The 22,410-nt window shown below is 33.0% G+C and overlaps 1 protein-coding gene across 4 annotated transcripts in view; it reads left to right on the top strand.

Annotated features, from left to right (window-relative positions):
- LOC126866142 (fasciclin-1) overlaps window positions 1-22,410 on the top strand; it is a 382,489-nt gene that overhangs the window by 346,502 nt on the left and 13,577 nt on the right. For 2 of the 4 annotated variants that reach the window (XM_050619339.1, XM_050619342.1), the window contains exons 8-13: window positions 6,917-7,159; window positions 8,657-8,686; window positions 16,832-17,046; window positions 20,197-20,359; window positions 20,773-20,917; window positions 21,206-21,247. In XM_050619339.1, the coding sequence (XP_050475296.1) occupies window positions 6,917-7,159; window positions 8,657-8,686; window positions 16,832-17,046; window positions 20,197-20,359; window positions 20,773-20,917; window positions 21,206-21,247 (838 nt within the window). The remainder of the gene's footprint in view (window positions 1-6,916; window positions 7,160-8,656; window positions 8,687-16,831; window positions 17,047-20,196; window positions 20,360-20,772; window positions 20,918-21,205; window positions 21,248-22,410) is intronic. The other 2 variants (XM_050619340.1, XM_050619341.1) reach the window with 2 other exon arrangements.

Below are 22,410 nucleotides of genomic sequence, written 5' to 3'. Positions count from 1 at the left end.
AATTTCAATCTGAAGAAGCTCAAGAACTTTTGCAAGCCATTGTACGTCTTTCCTAATTTGTTTACTCGGTTTCTTCTTTCCTAATTCAACTTAATTGATAGTCTGTATGTTTGTTAATGAAATTTTACTTCCTTCTTTGTTTTGTTTCTAACGCGTTCAAGCCGGCGTGTGAATGTGACATGAGTTAATTGTGCCCGAATTTTAATCCAGATTTCGTTCTTTGTTCGAATTCTTCTGTTTACGTGCGAAAATATTTAGTTATATCTAACTGAAGTTGTCCATGGTCTACAAGGTACAGTATTTCTTACAGATTACGAATGAACGAAACTTAAAGTTTTAGAAGCTGTTAGAGCTGCAAGATACTTGAAGCGATACAGAATGTTTAGTTCGCGTCTGCTTATCAAATTTCAATTACAAGATTGTATTGAGTTTCTAATGCAATTTTGATAGTGTGTTTCAAGTCTTAATCAGACTTACGCCGCTTCCTAACTTAGAAACACCCTAGAACTAAAAATACGTGAACAATGTTCAACTCGCGGTTGAACCACGCCAGATTGAACGCGTTAACGTTCACAGATCTCTGTCCAAATAAAATGGACACAACGTATATATAGCCACTATCGCTGTTCGAAGGAAGAAACACAAGGTAGATTAGTATTTCCTTTCCAGACCAACTGGAAAATGCGGAAATTCCCATTTACTCTCACTCGACTCAATGAAAAAAGAAAAGAGTGAAAAGAAAAAGTTTTAAATAGCTGATTCGAATTTTCTCTATCAATTGTGTACATGTGTTTATTACTCTTATATTGACTCAATGATGTTATTCTGTGGTGCTTTGCATGTCTCTATTGGACTCTGCATGTCATATAGGGCATCGTAAGTACTTATTAAATGAACTCATCAACGACTACCGAATACACACGACACCCGCAAAATAACTCTTTGTTTCAAAATAAAAAAATATATATATACTTGGAACGCGTACAAACTGCGTTGCGACAAGTTGAATGAGCGATTCTAGATCGTTATACATATATATACGTATATATTAACTCTGGTCGTGTATACCGAAAGCTTCTGTTGGTTTTTCTAAAGAAAACGTGGAGAAGGTAGCGAGTGCTTGTAAGAACAGTCGGATGGAAAATCGAGCAACCTCAAGACATCTCCCTGTGTTCCCACTATTGCCTGTTATATTGAGAATCCAGGCTCTTACAGACCGAATTATTACGGTTCAGACTGTTCCAAGCTTTCAGGTGTAAAATCTACTGTATTTTCGAAAACGTTCCGCCAACCTCGGTAATATACTACATATACTACATCACAGGGTTGGTGCAACGTTAGACACTTCTCTAAGACAATTTCGTGGATTTCCACCTGCAAATCTTGAATAATCTGAACTGCTGTTTTGTTCAAGGCAGATTTATTATGCGATTTCTAATAGTTGAAAGTTGTTTTAAATTTATGGATATAAAAGACAAATCGAATAATAGATTTTAATCATTGTTACTGATCGACGAAAGTAGTTGATTTTCTGAAAACCGACTGTACTTACTGCGATTGAATTTTTTGAATTTATTTTTCAAGTTGAGCAACTACGATCAAAGCGTAATCGCCTACGAGAGAAATGAGGATAGGATGTTTCGTTCTGCTCGATTATTTAGTATACTTAATTTATACCTTTGAGTAATTGACTGGAATAATTTAGGTTAAGTTGCTTAATTTAATTTTTTTCTCTATATCTAAACAATAGAGTCTTATTCATAATTTTTATTGCATAAGATATAGAATAAAATTAAATGTACAAAAATGAAGTAACCTAACTTATTCTGATTATCTATGAATTAATAGTATCTATTAATTAATTATTAGTTAGAAATTAATATAATATTATGACAAATATATGGCACTATGAGCCAAAACGATTAGAAAGATATAAACAATTGAAAATTTATTGGCTTGTTTGAATGTTAATTTTTAACGCTTTGGAACATTGAAACGAATGGAACTTGGTTTCATTGAATTTAGCGCTGTGCGACTAGTATGAAAAGCTGCCTACAGATATCAAAATCGAAGCACAAAAAATAACAAAGGAAACTGGCTTTCAAATATTTCTCGATTTTCATGGCTGTTAATTAAATGAAGCAAATGAGCGAAACATTCCAGGAAGATTTCCGCTCCTTTATTCGAATTAATTCACTTTGTAATTAGATCAAACTTGTAATTAAAATCTTCTCGTGTATGACTTAAAGTCACCGCTGAATGTATTTGTACACTTATACAAAATTTCTAGATATTCGTTAGTTATTCTTTTCTAAACTGAAAATTGATATCTTTTTGGCTCAATTGATGAAATAACCTAAATTACTAAATATAAAAATAATATATAATAATTCCAGCAGAACGAACATCCTTTCAACAATTGGTAAAAGTTTTAATTTCGAAGAGCCAATTTCTCAATTTTCCTTGCCCCGATTTGACATTTTTGTTTCAAGTCAAAGGCTCGAGGTTGTTTGCAACAGGTTCTCTAGTTTATTTATCTTTTTGTAGATACCTTAGACGTAGAATCGTATTATTATTAAAATCATGCTGCCCGCCGATGTTGATTTGACGAATTTCCTGTCTGGCCAAGTAAAGTCAGTTGAGCATCTTTTGTTATTCCCCGGGTCCTCTGTCAATATCGTTTGTCCGTTACGCTGTGAATGTTTGATTTGAGACTCCCTTTCGCTGTTTCCTGTTAGCTGAAACGTCCGCAAACCTGCAGAGGATCTAATAACTGAAGAAAGTACAGACCAGCTAAATGAGTCCCCCTCGATTAAGAAGGAAATTGAGAAAAGTATAGTGTTAAGTTTCGTTTCACGCTTCGTAGGCTAAGCGAAAGAAATGTTAAAAAGCCTACATCAAATTTCAAAAAGCAATGCTTTAATATAGATGTAGTTTGTAATTGGAGATTCTGAGAAATAATTTAGTGTAGTAGAAGTATAAACCTCTGTAGATCAGAATTTGTAACAGAAGTATATAAAACGATTCTCCATTTAAATGTAAAAAAGTATCGAAGTAAATTCTTTTCTTTTCTTTTTTGAATATTCATTGTTGCATTAATAACTTTTTGTGGTAATAGTTATTTTGTATGGATAAAGTATATAAATTATAATTATATGTGCGTCGGTAGCAGAAGTCGTAATCTCTTCAAATAAACACAATTTATTCACAAAGAATGCCCGAGTGTTGCATTGTACTACGAATTACATTGCTGCATATGAAGTAATGTTAATTTATTCCACTATATGCATTGACTAATGAAATTTTCCCTCTAGAAGGATTAAATACTTGACCAAATCTCTAAATTACTAAGCATTTAAGCGAGCCCAGTATAAGAACCATATCGAGTGGGATAATCCTCTCTAACTCCTTCCTTAAGTAGCATGATTCATTTATCTAAAGGGTATTTGAAATTAAGCTCCTCCACGAATTTTATATCCCAGCTACAAAATCAGTTACTCAAACTAACACTTTTCCAGTTTCACACCGCCTTTTTGACAACCATAAATTGCATGTTAAATTATAATATCGATGTTCTGATCTTAAATATTTTTTCTCAGCTGGTCTGTACTAAAAGAAAATTGAAAATCAACAGCAGTGGCGTGCAAAAGCCTCTGGTTTGGCAAATTTTACACTTTTTCTTGAAAGAATAAAATTACAGATGTTTCGACTAGCGTTAGATATAAAAATGTATCATAAAAGTAGCCTTTATTTGAAAAACATGACAAGTTATTTTTACTAAAATTTTTTGCATAGGATCAATGTTTTAATTTTAATATATATCTCAATCAGTATCATATTTCGAAAATTATCTTGGATTTCGAATTATATGTCTGTTTCTATCGGCTGTCTTGAAACAATTTTTGGATATTGCGTTATTTGTATCCTTTTTTTCAAAACTTTGTAGATAATACCTCTTTTTTTAAAAATATATCAACTTTCTAAGCTAAAGAATGTGGTTTCCACCTAGGTCATATTAAAGTGCTATCGAGTACCTTATCTATTATTAAGATAGATTATGCATCAAATTTGTAGGAAATTTTGCAAAAGATAATCAGCTACTTTTTCACGCCAATGTATCTCCCTGTCTTTTCTTACTTTTTTCCTTCTGAAACACTCACGCCCAATGCAAAAGAACGATGCAACGTCATTGGAATTTAGCATTAGTGGACACTGACAATGTATGATACGACAATTTTATATATATCTAGATATTTATAACAGTACAATGCACAGAGATGTGAGACCCCGCTATTATAAATGTAAATCAGTTAAATCTGACAAGTATCTCTAATTTTACATCAAATGGTATTATGTAATTTAACATGTTTATATTTCCAGTAATACAACGCGCACGAGACTGTTACAATAACAAGATTTTATCCTCATGTGTATTGCAGTACAGTAGAATTCCATTTTAATAAAAACTCTCTAATTTTCCCTATTACCTATAATTTTTCGTCTATATAACAGAAATCCACATTCACAGATGTTCACATTCCACATTTCACGCCAGGTTATGCATTCCACTTGGCACTCACGAAAATTTCGTCACAATAAATGAAATTTGAATATATCCGCTGCGTTAAGATTATAAATCTGTTAAATAGCACAGTGTCGTTGATGCAAAATTCCATGAAAGTCTCATCGCTCGTTTAGCGTCAGGCCTAATTCGATCGATGGATACCGAGAAACGAGGAACGAAAGCGGAATCGGTAACAACGTGCAGCCAATTAACGGCTCGTTAATTACCAGACTGGTGCACGTTTCCTCTTTTGGTCGAAATTAAACGGCCACGCACAGACAAAGCAACAAGAAGAGAGAAACGTCGACGTCGCTATTGCGACGCGACGCGATGCCTCGAACAACGTTCGCGCAGCGTTCGTTTCCGTTCCGCGGGCTTCCCGTGCCGCGAATCGACGATCAATTAGCGGAATCTTTGATCCACACCGAAAGGAATATCCACGTCCTCGTGGAGAATTAACGATCCATCGGCACGACGACTCGCGTGCATCCGCGTACGCACACGCACACGCCGTTTCGGCTTCGTTTGTTCGCCAGACTGAAAGACGCGTTGCGATACGTAAACGCCACCTTCTCTGGATCGTGCCGGCTGATTTACGCGCGACAGGTCGTAACTCTTTGCCCGTTGAAAGCCAGGAAAAATCGGTGTTCCGGTGAGAGCGATCGAATCAGGAGGAACGATATAGTTCTGGTAATGATTTAGACGGGGGAAAATGGAATTCGTGAAGAAGCTAGAGAAAATAACTTGGAGATGTGAAGTATATTTTATGTTAACTGTTAACTTTTACGATGTAAAACGGAAATATTTATCGGTGCGATTCCGAGATATCTCGATAAAGAATTTGAATCTATTTGAACTTGTAAGTTATCATTTTGAGGTCGGTAGGAGAGAAACTTTGATTTTCTACTGCGCTTGTGATAAACGATTTTAGATGGGACATACTTTTATGATGATACTATTATTGATAACGATATTATTTATGTTGATCTTTTATTTTGACACCTTTTTTAATCTTTGTTAAATTATTTAAGCGAGAAACTACTATCTTTGATCTAAATTTGTGATTTAGATATATAGCCAAATAGAAACGAGTGTTGTATCCTATTTCCTAATTGAATTCAATAAATTGTTAGAGTAGGATGTAATGAATGATATTGTTGGGAAGGACGTGATCCTATGATGAAATATTACATTGAAAATATCGGTGAGAATTTTCAATTGGGATTATAATATTCGAAGAATTTGGATACTTGAATTTAAAATTAAATCCAATTCTTCATTCGTCAAGAAAGAATTACAATTACACGAACATAGATCTTTTTTCCACATTTTTTGATGTTTTCCTTCATCGCAAAATTCCTTTTCCTTTGTCCATTTACAAACAATCTATCACCGAAGCAAGAAGCTTCTCAATTGTATGAGATATATCACGTACATATGTATATCAGAAAAAATAAAACCAGCTCTTTTCCGCCGTTTCTCCTGGCTTGGATAAGGGAAGAGATATGACCTGATCTGATCATTCGTCTGCGTGAATCATTTTACGCAGCGTTTATTAATTTTGATATCGAATCCGTTCAATAAATCCGATTGAAATCGTATTTTTGTAACGCTGCCTCGTATCTCGGGATATCTCATCGGCAGTGATCTCCTTAATCAATTTTAGTACCTCAGCAAACATACCTTTAACTTTTGTTGGATCCTGTCTGTTTTATTTTTACCCCTTTCCTAATGTTTTATCCTTTTTTCATAACCTTTAAAGAGAAACCCGGGTTATTAAACATTCCACAAAAGCTTGAAGCTTCGTTTCTGCGTTTCAAAATCTCCCCTCGTGCCCCAGCGAGTAAATTTTATTTATCATTCTCGTACAGCGAAGTATGCGAAGTTAATTATATTCGATTCGCTTTGCATGCAATTAAGAACGGTGGAGAAGAAGTAAAAAGATTACTTTTTTATTTATTATAGAACAAAAGAATGTTTTTAACAACAAGGCCTTTTGTATTTATTACAAAAATATAGTCCTTCCCTTTCGTACACCGTTTTAATCAAGAATTAATCAAGAATCGATGAATCAAGACTTGTAAACTTTCTCATAAAACAAGTACTCAAATTCTAAAACTTGAAAGTGACAAAGTAAAAACTTGAAAAAGACCAAAAAATGAGGGCAACTCTCTTCGCAAATTTCGCCACTAAAACATCGAAATTTTCTATGTTCTTTGATTAAGTGTTCTAATTAATTATTCCTCGTTTCTGCCCAATTTTATTTCTTTCTCTTTGTTAATGATTCCACCTAGAATGAATTCGCGATTCTCGTCGATTATCGATAAACAGAAATATTTTCTCTAAATCCAGGAAAAGAAGGATGGACCAGTGTATAAGTTTTACGAGACCATCCGAGATTTCGGCGGCGAGATCATGAGCACCATCAGTCATCTTCGTGATGTCACCCTGTTCGCGCCTAGCAACGCTGCTCTTGAGGAACCTGGTGTACAGAAGATTCTGCAGAACAAGGAACGTGTGAAAGAGATCCTGAATCTTCACTATGTGAAGGAACGGTTGCCACTCGATAAAATCAAGAACAAGAGCGTCAGCCAGGTGAGTGATCTAATTTAACGAATTTCTAAGAAAAGTCTAGGGCCCGTTCTCAAAGATATGAGTGAAAGTTTCGAATCGCTTCGAGTGTCTGGGAATATTTCGGATATTTTCAGATATATACTACAAAGATACTGAGAAATATATAGAAGCTGAAAAATATTGGAAATTACATAGAACTAAGAACTTTTAAAAATTTAAAGAAGTTTTATAGATTTCGAGAGAAATGATAATAGGTTAGAAAATAATAATTTTATGATGCAGATTTTGTTGGATGGTTTTATCGAAAATAGAGAAAACATGAGAGTCATTTTACATTAGAAATTATTATTCTATTTAATGATTGATACATTCGCTCCTATTAAAATATAATCTTTAACCATGTTTATTTTTCATTGCAGTTTTCAGCGAATATGTTAATTGATAAGCACTCTTTTGTAAATACAAATATTTCACTGATTAAAATGATTGCATGCCAAAGTTTTACAGCTTATAATAAGATGTTTATCGTTTCATTGTTAAATGTTACCTTTAGTTTCGAATTATTAATTATGTTTTAAATGAATTTTAAGGAACAAATCAGTATTATGGAAAATTATCGTTGCATACTCAAGTTTCCTTATAATTCGGAAATAACTAATACTCAAAATTCATAAATTATACGATTCACTGAATCCTGTGAACTGGGATTTAGTTTAAATATTTTTTATTTCGTAGCATTAATTAAAAGAACTATGAAATATAGTACAGGCCTAAAGGTATCGCAGATAAAGACCATTAATTTCTCTAAATCGATAAAAATGTTATTCTGAACATAAATCAATAATTTTTTCAATTTTATTTCATAACAATTATATCAATTTTCATATATAATGTTACTTTATTACAAATGTTACTTTATTACATCTCTCCATCTACTTAGAATTATCGAATTGCTTCCCTCTCTACTAATGTCTATTGATTTTAGATCAAATGACAGAATCAAATATCTTTTTAATTTTCAGTATCCATACTCACTCTAGCTTTGTTAACAAAGATCAATCTTCACATTATTTATCATTCAAACTTCTCGAATATTTGTTTTATTAAAAAATATTCTGAATCTTATTTCTTGATATTTGGAATTCGATTTTAATATTATAAAAATTCTAAGATTTCTAAGAATTTGAGTAGATTTCTTAAAGATTATAATTAATAATAAAATAATAATTTCTTTAAAATTATAATTAGTAGTAAATTTTTATAAAATTTTACTATTAGAAGCGAATCGAAACTTCCTGCAACCAAGTTACAACTGCTAATCATTGTCATATTGTTCTAAAATATTGGCAAGGAGCTTATTTGTTAATTTTCCCCCAATAACACAAACAATTTTGATGCAAAGATTTTGTTTGTAAACGACGATATTATAATCTTTTTCATTGAAATTATGATTCTACGTGTGCGGTGGTTACAAATTGATTAACTCAATATTTCTCGGTTTTCTGTTTTCGTTTGAAGAAATCCTCGATCGGGAAGCCACACTTTGCGGTAATTACACATTTATTCTCTTTCAATGTTTTTGTTAGACTGTTCGTGAATTTTCTCTGCATCTTTTTCTCCTTTTGCAATTGTCTTGATTTACTTCTCAATGTTGACCTCAACTTGAAATCACATTCTGTGAAATATCGCTGTACACACTGTATTTATAGTCTGTGGGAACATTTGTTATTCGAAACGAAATTTTACTCCATAGCACGTAGTCGTAGTTACGTTATATTGAATTTCGATTATTCGTATTTGCTTTCCTACTGGACTTACTCGTTTACACCTTCGAAGCTGTGCAAAAATTCCTTTTTCAAACTGAATTGGCTATCCGAGATTATTGAAGGATAAATTGTGATGTATTATTCAATAATATAATTTTTATTCTTTGATTTCTCTTCGTCTATGACTCATTTTATAATAATTGCATATTTCAGTTTTTTTCAACATAATATAATTGAAATATTATCGTCTACTAAATTTTATATTGAGTTTGTTTGGAATTATGTTATTTGCGATTAGAAAAAATACTTTAAGCAGACAATTCATTTTGAATATGGAATGGATACTAATCAGTGATAATTTCATCAAGTACTATCAAATATTGCTATATTATTGCGTGACGATAAAGACAAGTAGTATTTTAAATGAACTTTAAACCGTTAAAAAATTAGTATACAATCTTGTAATATGCAAGATATATATCTTCAAATTTATTTGCTTATATTTTTAATTTAGCTTTTTCTCATTTTCTTCTTGTTATTTAACTTCTTTGTCATTGTTATAGCCATTATTTTCAAATTTATTTTCATCCCTAATTGATACACAACAGACACGCTGAAGAATAGAAACGTTTTGTTATCCGACGAAAAATCTTTTTCATAGTCATTGCTTCATAATGAACAGCTGAGAAACTAACAGGTGTTCTTGGTCAACTTTGAGGAAACTCAGAGAAGACTAACCTAAAGTGCGTTGTTATGATGTTAGGAGTCTCTTGGTCAAACTTTTACCTTTCAATCCACTTACAATTAATCCAGGCAAACCGGGAATCTTCTTATCGGATTCGACTAAGAAAGTTCGTTTTCATTTAACGTCATTTCTCAAAACTTCTGGTTAACGTGCGATCAGCACTCGCTCTATCACCGTTCAGAAGATTACGCGAATGATCATTAATATTCTCTTGGAACAATTCATATTGTAACGAAATACAGAGTTATAGTATATATTACTCGCAGAAATTGCAAGGTTCTATATATTACTGACCGAATATTTTCCTGAGTTCTATTGCGAGTGAAATAAGTATAGAATAACGGAGAAACGGATTTCTCGGACATGCGCTTATGAAGCAAGTTTTCTAAGACCTTACGAAAAAGAAAAGTTTTTCTAGAAGAAACAACTCGAATAATGTCGTTACGAAATAACCTTTTAGGATAATTCTTAGATTCAGAAAATCTGTAAAGAAAATATTCGCTACTTAATAATGACTTTACTACCTTAATCCTATATCTAAGCTGTAAAAGTAAATTTTACTTCCATAAAATTTATCAGTCTATGAACTTTCATAGAATTTATAAAATTTATTAATTTATGCACTATATTAGATTTCCCCTTAAAGAAACCTTATCATGAAAAAGGTATTAAATTTTGGATCATAAATATTGGCAAAGATGGCAAATTTTATTTTTCTACTTCTTGCATTTCAATGATCGTTTCCCGTTGAAAACGTATCTCCGTTTCATATTACACGTGTTCTTGATATACAATATTTTAATTAAGAATTTTTGTAATCGAAAAAACGTGCGCATGTATTAAGTGCTTTTTAGAAAAACTACTAGACTTCGATCTATAATTAAACAATTTTTTATTTCGCGCGATTGAGTTACGACAGTTCCTTCTGAAAACGTGAAAAAATATGTTTTACAATGTAGCAAGAAAAATGAACGAGGAAAACGAAGAAACAGGAAACAAAAATCGTTTAATTAAAACGATACATCCTCAACGGAGTTGTATAAAAGAATAATTCCCGCGTAAATTCATACGTTTCACTTCTCTCTCTTTGAATAAATTTAAGCGACTTTATTTCTTTCATCGCGCATCGTTCGCGAATTCGCAGTTTGTTTACGCGTTTGTTTACAGGATGAATTTATAGGGCAATACAGAAGCGTTTTGCAAATCCGGGATGAAAAATCGCACCTTCGTTGGTACAATAAACGACTAAAAATACCGCGAAAAATACGATTCGAACTATAGTTCTGTTCATGGGAGTGCTCTCATAAGTGAAATATATATATATTTCGGGAATTTTACGTTTCTCCCGATCGCCATACTAATTACCATGATAATCCTGAATAGCGCTCTTGTAAAGCTATGCTTTCGATGTTATTTTTTAGTTTTTATCCATACAAAGTATTATTATTTGAATAATAATAGCATGAAAGAATTTTCAAAGAATATTTCGATAATATTAGTATTAAAATGTAGAAGATAAATATTGAAACCGGGACATTCCCCAAAGTTACTTTTAAAGTTTTTATTATAGTTTTATTACTTATCTAGCCTTCTCAAATATTTAAAACAACACGTGTTATAGCTAAAACAATTGTGTAGTTACTTTTTAATGTCTTAAGACATCAGTCGTCCGTAGATTAAACCTGCTTGTAGTGTTTTGAGGTCATATGAGTGATATGAGTTCACACGTCGATGTAATATTTCATTTGCAATATCTTTTCCATCAATTTACATTATTCGATTTCATTTTTAGCAGAGTAATTATAAAAAACCATTCCAAGTATTTGTCCTACAGTTCGTCGTTATTTCTGCTTTCATCTACATTTATCTCTTCGAAAATAGTCACATCGAAATAACCAGAATTGGGTGGAAAATTTTCTGGAATTAAAACGTCCGTACCATACGCTACTTCGATATTGAAATATTTGAAGTTTAACAATTTATCGGTCATGCGGGATTTTATTCGTCGAACAACCGATATGTATCACGGCAAACGTGAAGTTTTAACGCTACACAGGGAAATCTCGTTACTCTCGATTAGAACAATTTACTCATTGTTTACAATAATTAATACAAGCACCGTAGGCAGTAAACGAGAACTGGCGGGGTCAATATCGGGAGAGACAGCTCGCTCGGTGCGTTGCTGATAAATATCGCGCGCATTACTGCGTCGATGCTGTTTAATAACCGGCAATTAGTGACTCGGCATTAGTACGCCTGTTTCGGCTTTTATCATAATCCCATTCGGACATTAATCCATGTGTCCGCCGAGACCTTCATTCTGCACAGCCTTTCTTATCAGTCTCTGTGAATTGATGGATTAATCTCTGACTCTATCTAGGTCATCCTATAAGTACAGTGTAACAACCCCCTTTTACATGAACAAAATTTTAGTAGTATCTGATTTAATAGAACCCTTAGCTGAGCTCCTGTTACCTGAAATATCGTCCAGCGTCGATCCACTTATACGAACGTCTAACAATAAGATGTAAACAATAGCGGCGCGTATAATATGACACACTTTCATGCTTCGTAATCGATACGAGCTTGCAACGTTATTATGTATTTCAGAGCACGTGTTACGTGGAATTCTCTTATATGAACACCAATTTCTATTAACTGAACGAAAAATCATACATGGTAGGAAGAAATAAGTGGACTCGTATTATATGAAGGACCTGGTTATATAAACCAACTTGTCTTCCGACGAATTCATATGAACGAAGTTCTACCGTGATACATTTAACAAAATGATGAGTATATCACTTTATCGCTTAGCTTCACAACTACGTAGACGCAGATATATTATACGTAGGAATAGGTCAAAATTTTTTTAATTGCTTCCTCATTTGTATTTACAACGTATTTGTATACTAAATCGTCTGCCAATTTTCTTATCAATTGTAATTTCTTTCGTTTTGATAGATCTTCGGCTGAGCTACTCTGGCTCTCAGCTACGGAGTTATAATAATCTTTAACTTTTTATCTTTAATTATATATTCCGAAGATTTTCTAGATGATTGCAATCGTTATTCAACGCAATTGTTGTCAAACGTGTACTATTATTCGATTGATGAAGAGACGAAAATCAAACCTTTGTACGCGTCAATAGAATGTTAATTTACGAACAGGCAGAGGGATATAATTAAAGGCAGCGTTCCGTATCAGCGTACTGAATGATTCAGGCATGGATATTCAAACGTAATTAGCTATATCGGTGATTTCGTGTAATTGCATTCACAGATCAAATTCGACAGTCGCTAGCCAAGCTACAGATATCGCGACTTACGGAATATGCGAATTCGGAATAATACCCTGGATCATCCCGTTCAAATGTCATCCTGTACAAATTTTATTATATCACGTATTATTTACAGTTTGATCTGTTTATTGTTAAAGCAAATTATAATATTCGATCGATAAGGTAATTGTTATCAATATGGAGAATTTGACATCTTTCCCTTGTATGAAGACATTGATTGTATACGTAACTTATGTTTTCAATATTTCCTATTTCTTATAAATTTCCTTACGAGTCAAATGTATATTATTTCCCATACAGTAATCTATGAAAGAAACTTTTTATGACTATATTATACGTGTTATTCAAAACATTTTGAAATTTCGTTAGCATCAGATTCCTTTCAAATTTTGGTATCTTACATAGTCGTGTCTTATTATTATAATATATCTAATCATTATAATTATTAAAATGTTTTGTATAATACATCTATAAAATTACTTTGTGTCCTGAACCTAAAGGAACGATTGAAAAAAGATATCAGAAAATCCCTAATTTTGCCATTACACGGAGCCACAAGCCTGCGGTCTGACGCTACAAGTGCCATTTATTGCTTCGAAACAAACGCAGATTCAGCGGAATTACATTTCGCGGAACGACGACGAATAAATTAATTTGCGACAACGCACAAGTGGTCGTGCTGCGAAAAAAAGAAGTCGTTTTATCTCGAACGCGTCGCGTTACCAAAGTTTGGTGTGTTTCTCTTCCGTGGTTGTTTTATCGTCTCATTGGGGTCTGGGACCGCGCGTCATAAAGCAGAAGAGCGACATAAAACATATCCGCGATAAATTGGCGTGAAAGCAGCGCCGTTTAATGCAAATCGGCCAACCTCCGTGAATAAAAACCCGGGGACATTTTGGCTGAGCGTCCACGGCAACGATTAAAGGCGAAACAACGCTGCATCCGTAGGCTGTTTTATTGGCTTGTTCATTCCACTATTCTGTTGGTTATTTCCTTTTTTGGGGGGAATTTTTTGGGTAATGGCCTTTCGCAGATGAGATTCTTCAAGATATGAAAAGTTTTATTCAGTTCGATTCAGAAGCCACATTGAACAGTTCCATAAATTGTAAAGCAGAAGAATACGATGATGTTGCAGATGCTTAAATTTAACTTGGAATTTACTATTATTCGTGTCACTTTTTTGTAATAAATGAACTATAGAAGATTCTTTTTTGAGAATTGAACATTGAATCCGCCTACTTGTGTAACGAAATTGAGGAATCGAAAAAGTGGAGTTGGTCGGTTTAAGATCTATCGAATTCAACGTCTATCCAAATTGTGTTAAATATTCTTAAACTTTAAATTAAATACGTTGACTAAAAAATGGTATATGTTAAATAAAGAAATTTTATTAAATATACCTGCTATCGAATATACGCTAACTTCTCTCAGGGAAATGTTACAAGAGGAAGAATTTTGTCTTCGTATTTATTACTAAATTTTTGAAGAAAATAACGCTTCATCCTCGATCGATCAATAACGCCCATGTCGTCGTTACTTAGCTAATTGCCAATTAAGAAGAACTGATGCTTCCTAAAGACAGATTGTATCTAACAGGAAGAAGATGACGAACTGGATTGCATGCTGCAAAAGACAGAGTATGAAACCTATTCTCACGTAAAGCTATTCTATCTGACGTCTATCAAAAACACTTTCTCGTTCTGATTTTCTTAATCATATTGTTTTTCATTATATTTTTTTTTATTATCTATGCAAATGAGTAACGTATGTGCAATAAATGAATCAATAAATTAATACAAATTTTAACGTAAAATCAGCGAACATATTGCAAATTTTAATTGAGTTTCTAATTGGTGAACTACGATTAAAAGGCAGGTTACGTCCGCTTCGAATGGATATAACTCGATTAAAAAAAGCAGAATTGCGCTTAAGCGTACTAAATATCGAAGAGAGATAGAGCAAAATGAAGAATTGAAATCGGATGAAACGCGAGATGAAGAACGTGGAAAGTGCATGGATCCTGGCGGAATAAAAAGTAAAAGGCGGCCGAGTGATCTCGCGTAGAAAAAGGCTTATAGGAAAATTCTTTGCCAAAGAGGGGCGTGGATTTTCATGGAATTTATTCGATCTGATCTTTGAAGCCGCTAGTCTCGATAGTAGATGCATCTATATACGGATGCAGTAGCAGCAACTCAAGATCAGAAAAGTAACCGGAAGTGGTGCGGGGAGTACAAGTAGGAAAATTCATGAGAAAGGGATCAATCGGAAAAGGAATCACTACCCTTAAGCTCTCTCTTGCTCTTCGCCTCTCTCTTTCTTTCTTTTTATCCCTCTCCTATCTTGGAGTCTTTTTGCTTCTTTTTCTTCGTCGCTACCACTCTCATTAAACTTTCTACGAAAATGCCAGGACTCCAATGAGGAAACAAATTTTCAACTTTAAACGGTTATTCGCGGAAGCGTGAATTAAGACTGTCAAATGGTTTATAGACGGCGCCATTCCTTTTACAATAGCTTTCTGATTATACTTTATAGTTTGTAATAATTTGTATGTTTATCATATGATTATTATTTTATCTATCGCTGACATTCTCGTCTGTTTTTCATTGTCACAGTGAGTATAATAGAAATAACTAGTTTCGTTTATGTGTGTACAGCAATTTTATTATTTATTTTCAATAAAACAATCTCCAGATTTGTACATGTATACGTGTAAACTTTTTTATTATATATATTATAAGTTTGACTGATTGTAAGAACTAGATTCTGTTAGATTCTATTAGACATTTAAAATAGATTTCTGTGAATTATCAGACGTAGGATTTCATGCATTGTTTACAAATAATAAAGCAATTTCACATTTATCGCAACATGCCAAATTGACTCAAAGAACAGAATGTGCATACAAATGTGAATTTGATCATATGGATTTTCACACACTTAAGTACTAAATATTCGACTGAAAGAAAATTATTCCTTATTTGTTACTCGTATATTGTAGAAATCGTACAATATACTCTTAAAAAAGAAATCAAAATCTATAAAAGTATCAAGACCTATTAATTTAAATATTAAAAGACGAATAAAATGCGCAGAATTACATACTTTAGATCACTAATCTCTGCTTGAAATTATACATTCTTCCTCTTAACTGTCGTAAGTATACTAATAAATGCACACGCAACAAAGGAGACTTATTGCTAAGTGCCTAACAACGTTCCTTCTAATTCTCTTCTTTCTGGTCTGTGAAAAAGCTGCAAGTATGAAAGCGTACATGAATTTAAACTCGGCCCTCGTCTTCCGCTGTAACTTGCAGTTAGATACGTACGAGTTCTTGTTTGCACGCGGCTGACTTTCAACCGTTCTTCGAATAAAATCGCCCCATCCACCTCACGGCTCTCTCGTTAATTATTAATTATTTGTCAAGTTCCTTTGACTTTGTTACCGTATTTAGATAATTCACGTATAGTACTCAAAAAAAGAAGAAAGAAACAGAACCTTGGTTATTTTTGACGAGATATAATTTAATTACGGATAAATCGATCTATAATGGCCTTTAAAAACGTTAGACCCTTTTCTAGTTTTTAGTCGATATTTATGTAAATTCATATTTAGAAATAAGTCTGCATTAAATGAAATTTTAATGAAGTGAAGTTAAACGTTTCGTTCTAGTATAACACAATGTAACTATGTATTGAAGCTCAATAAATAATTGAGTAGTGACATTATCAATATACTATAGTAAATAGCGAATTATTCGAAGAAACGGATTATTTATTTTCTCTTTCTATATTAATAGCTATATATAATATCGATGTTTCGATGTGTAGAGCATGCTGAGTATATTTTTGAGATTTTCTTTAAGATTCATCGTTCTTTTATAGGTTGCCACAGCAGCAGACAGGAAGAAGCTGTACTTCAATGTGGCTCAGGAACCAAGCGGAAACCAGATAGTGACCGTCGAAGGTGGTGGCGTGAACGCAACAGTGGTCACTGCAAATATCGCTGCTACCAATGGACTGATTCACATCATCGACAGAGTTCTTGGTGTGCCCTATACCAATGTGCTGGAAAAACTTAGAACCGACCCTATGCTCAAGTATGTTAATATCTTTGTAACACTCAATATACCTTCGAATTAAAATTGAAATATCTAGTAGAGTGAAATTTTAAATTTCTTCAATGTGAACTTAGATGTCTTTTAATAGTTTAATTAATTTTTATTTATTATATATCCTCTATTTTACGTGATAAATGCCATCGATGGTCTATCTCATGAACTATGAGATATAAATCAAAATGGACTGGTTTACATTAAGTAATTCATGTAACGCAAGTTACTGTGGATCATTTAGGACCTACCGATACTAATTAAGAGCTAAATAATGTTTTTTTGACATCATTGATGATTGAGTGATTTCCTGCTACAACTTATTAGAATTGAATTTTAGATCCCAATTCTATTTATGCAATTGTTTTGAACAGATATTTATATTAGGATATATATTAGAATTAATATTAGAGGATATGTAGCACAGAGAATTTTTTACAACAAAATTGATACAGTGAAATAATCTATGAACTAATTTTATCTTCTCTGTCATCGTTTACTACACTGGTATAGAACTGTAATTATACTAATTATATTCTTGTATATTTCATTAGAGGACCCATTTTGTAAATTAAATCGATTCTATCAATTATATCAGAAAGTACTTAAACGTGTATTCTAGAAAAGATCTTGTTTGTTCCGTCATACAAATAATTTTCATTGCAAAATAATTGATTTTAATTATTCCACTGTGTACTTCGAACTTCTTTTTGTTCTTTTTTGTTAATTAAAGCACATGAGAAATTTTCAGTCCAATTATCATTAACGTGTTTCGTTTAACTGATACAGTAAATGGAGCTCTTATGTAAAGAATTGGGTGATTTTACCAATTACACGTCGATCTATTAAATTCGTACCGAATGCAATTGCATTCGATTTTCTATTGAAATCGCTTCTGCATTCAACCAGAATTGAATTATTCCCCAAAAAATGTTCAATTTATGCGTGTCAGTTCAAACGACGAATATATTCGTCATGCATCTCTCCTGTGACTTTCACGCATTTAAAACTGATTTTTTTTCATAAAAAATTTGTTAAATAAACTAAGACTTTCGTACAGTGTTGTACTTCAACTACGAAAGAGAAACAATTTGTATGGAAATTTGTATGTGTCCAACTATCGTGTGCATTACATGAAGAAACATTCTTTTCATGCACGAAACATGTATATTTCCATTTCCGGTAGATTGCTCTAATGAAACTGATTCCAAGTACATGTTCGAACCGTATGAATATTGCGCAACCAGATCCACCGTGATTTAATTCCCCTCTCGTTATTTCAATTATCGATGCATCGATAATGGAAAATCCAATTAAATGATATTCCAATAACCGATAAATAAACTTTTGCGACGCTAAAACCCCGTTAAATGAGTAAGCTTCCATAACTAAACATTTATGCGTTTGATGCTATTCGTATATGAAGCTGATCCGAACGATTTTCCACCGATCTAAAACTCTATGAATATCTGGTAAAACGTTTGTCACGCATCGAAGAAAGGGAAAATAGAAATCGTAGAAAAAGATCGTCGTTATCAACAAGCGTTTGCTAATTGTCAACGCGTATCACGTCTTTTATGGGCTATCAAAAATTTATGATAGTTGATGAACAAAAAATAGATGTATTTACATCGATATGCTACAAATTTTGAAACACTTGTAGTATCAGATATTGTGAAACACAAAATTGAAACAATTGAGCAAAGTTATTAAATTTCAAATGAAATATAAATTACGTATAAAGCGTCAAATAATCAAACCTCCACTGCACCACGTTTCTCGAATCCGATAATTCAACGTAAAATTTCCGTCCAAGTAAATATAATTAATATAATACTTCAGCAGAGGAGTCGCTCTTTTTCTCTAACAATGAAAGTGTTAACTCAAACGTAGCATCTGGAAACATCTGACGAGACGAATTTATTAGTGTACGATATATTCGCTGGAAACGATGCAACATTATGAAGGGTAGGATGGCCACCAAGTATCCCATCTTGTTACGTGGAAACGTTGAACAACCATTGCCCAGGAAACGATCGGTTATACGGTGCCTTTAATGCCATTAGCCCCTTTATACGATGGCTATCGTTATTCGATGCGGTGGATGGATGGTGATGTCAGCATTCCATCACCCCACACCATGATATCTAAACTGTAGAGGAGAGAAGCCATTGATAGTAGTAGTTCTCCCTGGCTGTGCCTATACGTCACGTCTATACGTTTACGAATATCAAGATCCACTACATCGATTTGTTTGCCTCAACGTTCTACCCTTTTGCCACTCTCTGACTATCAGCTCTTGATTTACAAACTGTTTCAAAACGAATGATGCCATTCATGAGAACATGGAAGATTTCTCGATCTCTTCGATCGATCGTATTGTATGAACGCTTAGGTTGGTTTCTAAGAGAATCATATGCCCCAGGCTACAGTTAACTGCTCTATTACTGTATGTGTCTTGAGGAAACGGATATGGTGGATCGAGTTCGAGACCCACTCGTTTCCTTTATGGACTGTTTGGACGGGTAAGAGTGAAGACTCTAGGAGTTAAGGTCAAGAAGGGAGACACTTGCAGAGATGGGGATGTGTGAAATATCCTTAACTGTTGGCTGAAAGATTGTAATGTGAGATTCCCGTGATGATAGTTAATTAACCCCTTCAGGATCAAATTTTTGGGGAGTGAACGGAAATTTGTTCGATCAAAGAAGATCGATACATTTTTGAGATATTTTTATGTAGAGAGTATTATTCATGTGAAAATTATTACATATTATATATTATATATTATATTAATTAACTCCCCCAGAAAGAAACTCTTTGGGAGCATAAGAAAAATTTTGTTTTGTCAATTATCAATAATAGAAATATATTCTTTCTGGTAATTCTATATAGGACGATAAATTTATTTTCATTACTACATTTATCGTTTACTTACGTATATCGTAAAGGCTCAGCCAAAATCATGGATATAGAAGAATAATCCTTTCTTCTTCCCTTTCTTAAAAATACCGTTTTATAAAATGTTTCTTAAAATGCTAGGAAGTAGAAGTATTTGTATCTTACATTGGTTTTCTTCCAATGTTGATTCATTTGTGTAAATCATAAATTTCTTCAATTTATTTCTTTATCTTTTTCAAGTTCCACCTACTTCCTTGGACAACGCATCGGATTCAACAGTCAGCTGAACGAAACGAGGACGCGTTTTACATACTTTGCCCCACGCGATTATGCCTGGAGTGTGTCTGCTATCAGTTACCCATCTACTACGAAAAAGATCTTCATGCCTGAATACAGCTATCATGTAAGTATTCTTATATGAAAATAAAATATTCTTATATTTAATAATTTAAAACAACTGCTACATTACGATAGATGAAAATAACTTTTATTATCATTCAAATACTTAAAACATTATACAAATACTATAAATTAAAGGAATAATAGAAGATTTACGAAGATTTCAAAATCACCTCTATTTTTTACATAATGCTACATAATATTTTATACTTAATGCGTTTTCTTATTCCATATGAACCAGTATTGTGATATTTATATATCTCAATTTCAATTTCCCAAAGAAACATCCTTCTACCGAATTCTCATGTTATCAACGTATTAACGGTAGCAATCACTTCACAAAAATAATTCTCCAACTTCAATTTCCTATCAAGAAAAATCTACACTACAATATCTAACATGTAAATCTGCTTATAGGCGAGACAAATCTTAGAACGACACCTCGTGATAGCAGATGAGGCGTACACGATGGCGAAGCTAAGAGAGATGAAACACAACGAAACCTTCGTTCTTCCTGCAGCCAGAGACAGTTTGAAGCTTCGTGTCCGTGAAGCTGGCGAAAGTGAGTAAAGATAATCACTTCGTCTCAAAAAATAATCGTTTTGCATAAGCACTTTTGCAATTGCTCAGATATTCTTCAACTCAACGGTACACTCGACGTTTGTTTCGATTTATCCTTCTGTCAGTATTAAACGTAAATGTGTCCAGGTATCGTATATGTATCGTATTTTTTGTTCTTGCTCTTCTCGAAACGGATAAAACAAGAAAATAACGCTTTGTACTCACACGCTCCATGTTATGGGGCTTTTTCTGTTCATTTTCAAACCTGGTGCTATTTGGTTACATTTAGATGACACGTACGACGAAAACATGATCCGACCAAAAACTTTCGGTGAGTGAGTTCAGTCTTTAGACGTCGCCGATGAGCGACGACACGTGCTTTCACCAGTACGAGCTCTGCGCACATTTGTCAATTTTGTGAAGGGTTCCTCGCACTTTCACGCACTATGTTTAACGCGCGCACATTTTGATACGTATAATTTTAAAGAGAAAAATCTACTGGGTAGTAAATATAATGTATTTTCGATGTACGATAAATGTATAAACGTAAAGATCAAGCGATGACAGTCTGCCAAAAGTTTCTGGCGATCGCTTCCTACAAACGCGTCGATTTCATTGTCCAAATTTTATAATTCGATTCTATATTCTAATAAGTTGGGCTTATGTGTGAATCGTTCTAAAACGAAGAATATATCGATAGTAGGAGTTTTGAAATTTTTTCATTTTGTTCATTTTCATTAACAACCATAACTTTAATCAATTACAAACATTTATAGATTAGCTCCAATTCCATTCAGTTGAGACAGATCAGGGTTTCAATGATAGAAAAATTATCATCCACAAGATATAATGAATTAGTGTGCAGTTTATTGTTACATCTATCTCATTCGTTAGACCTACAGTGACTTATTTGTGCTGAGCTTACCTAGAAATCTTTTGTGAATATATCATGTGTGTTATACAAAACATTTTGAAATTGCGTTATAATGAGACACAACTATTATGATTATATTAGTAAAGTTTGAAGGAAATCTGAAAAAGAACACAAGAGATGCCAGATATTTACTGCAATTTATTGTCATTTTATTATACTTGAGTCAGTTATTCATTATATTCAACGAAAACATCTTTGATAGTAATTATACTTTTAAAACAATTATTCACATGTTGTACTAAATATTTTTGTGATTTCTGTAAAATATATACTTATACTAAACGTCTTGCATTTTCCATATATATTCTCGAATTTGTTTCAACCTTTGAAAATGCTCCAAAATATTTTGTGTGACATATATAATATATTCATAAAAGATTTTATAGTAATCTAGCGTAAGTTGAATAAATTTTTTACTAAAAAAGAATTCTTATTAAATGTGGTAGTAATGTTATGAAAGATAAAAATTGAAGAATAAAAGTCGACGAATAAAGATAGTTTCAAACGTTGACGTAACTTGTATCTGCATTCTATTCTGAAAATTTTTCGAGTCACCTATG

This window comes from Bombus huntii, chromosome 5 (genome assembly GCF_024542735.1).
Source record: "Bombus huntii isolate Logan2020A chromosome 5, iyBomHunt1.1, whole genome shotgun sequence".
Classification (NCBI taxonomy): domain Eukaryota; kingdom Metazoa; phylum Arthropoda; class Insecta; order Hymenoptera; family Apidae; genus Bombus; species Bombus huntii.
The sequence above is the reverse complement of the archived record's forward strand: the minus strand, read 5'-3'. Positions and strand labels throughout refer to the sequence as shown.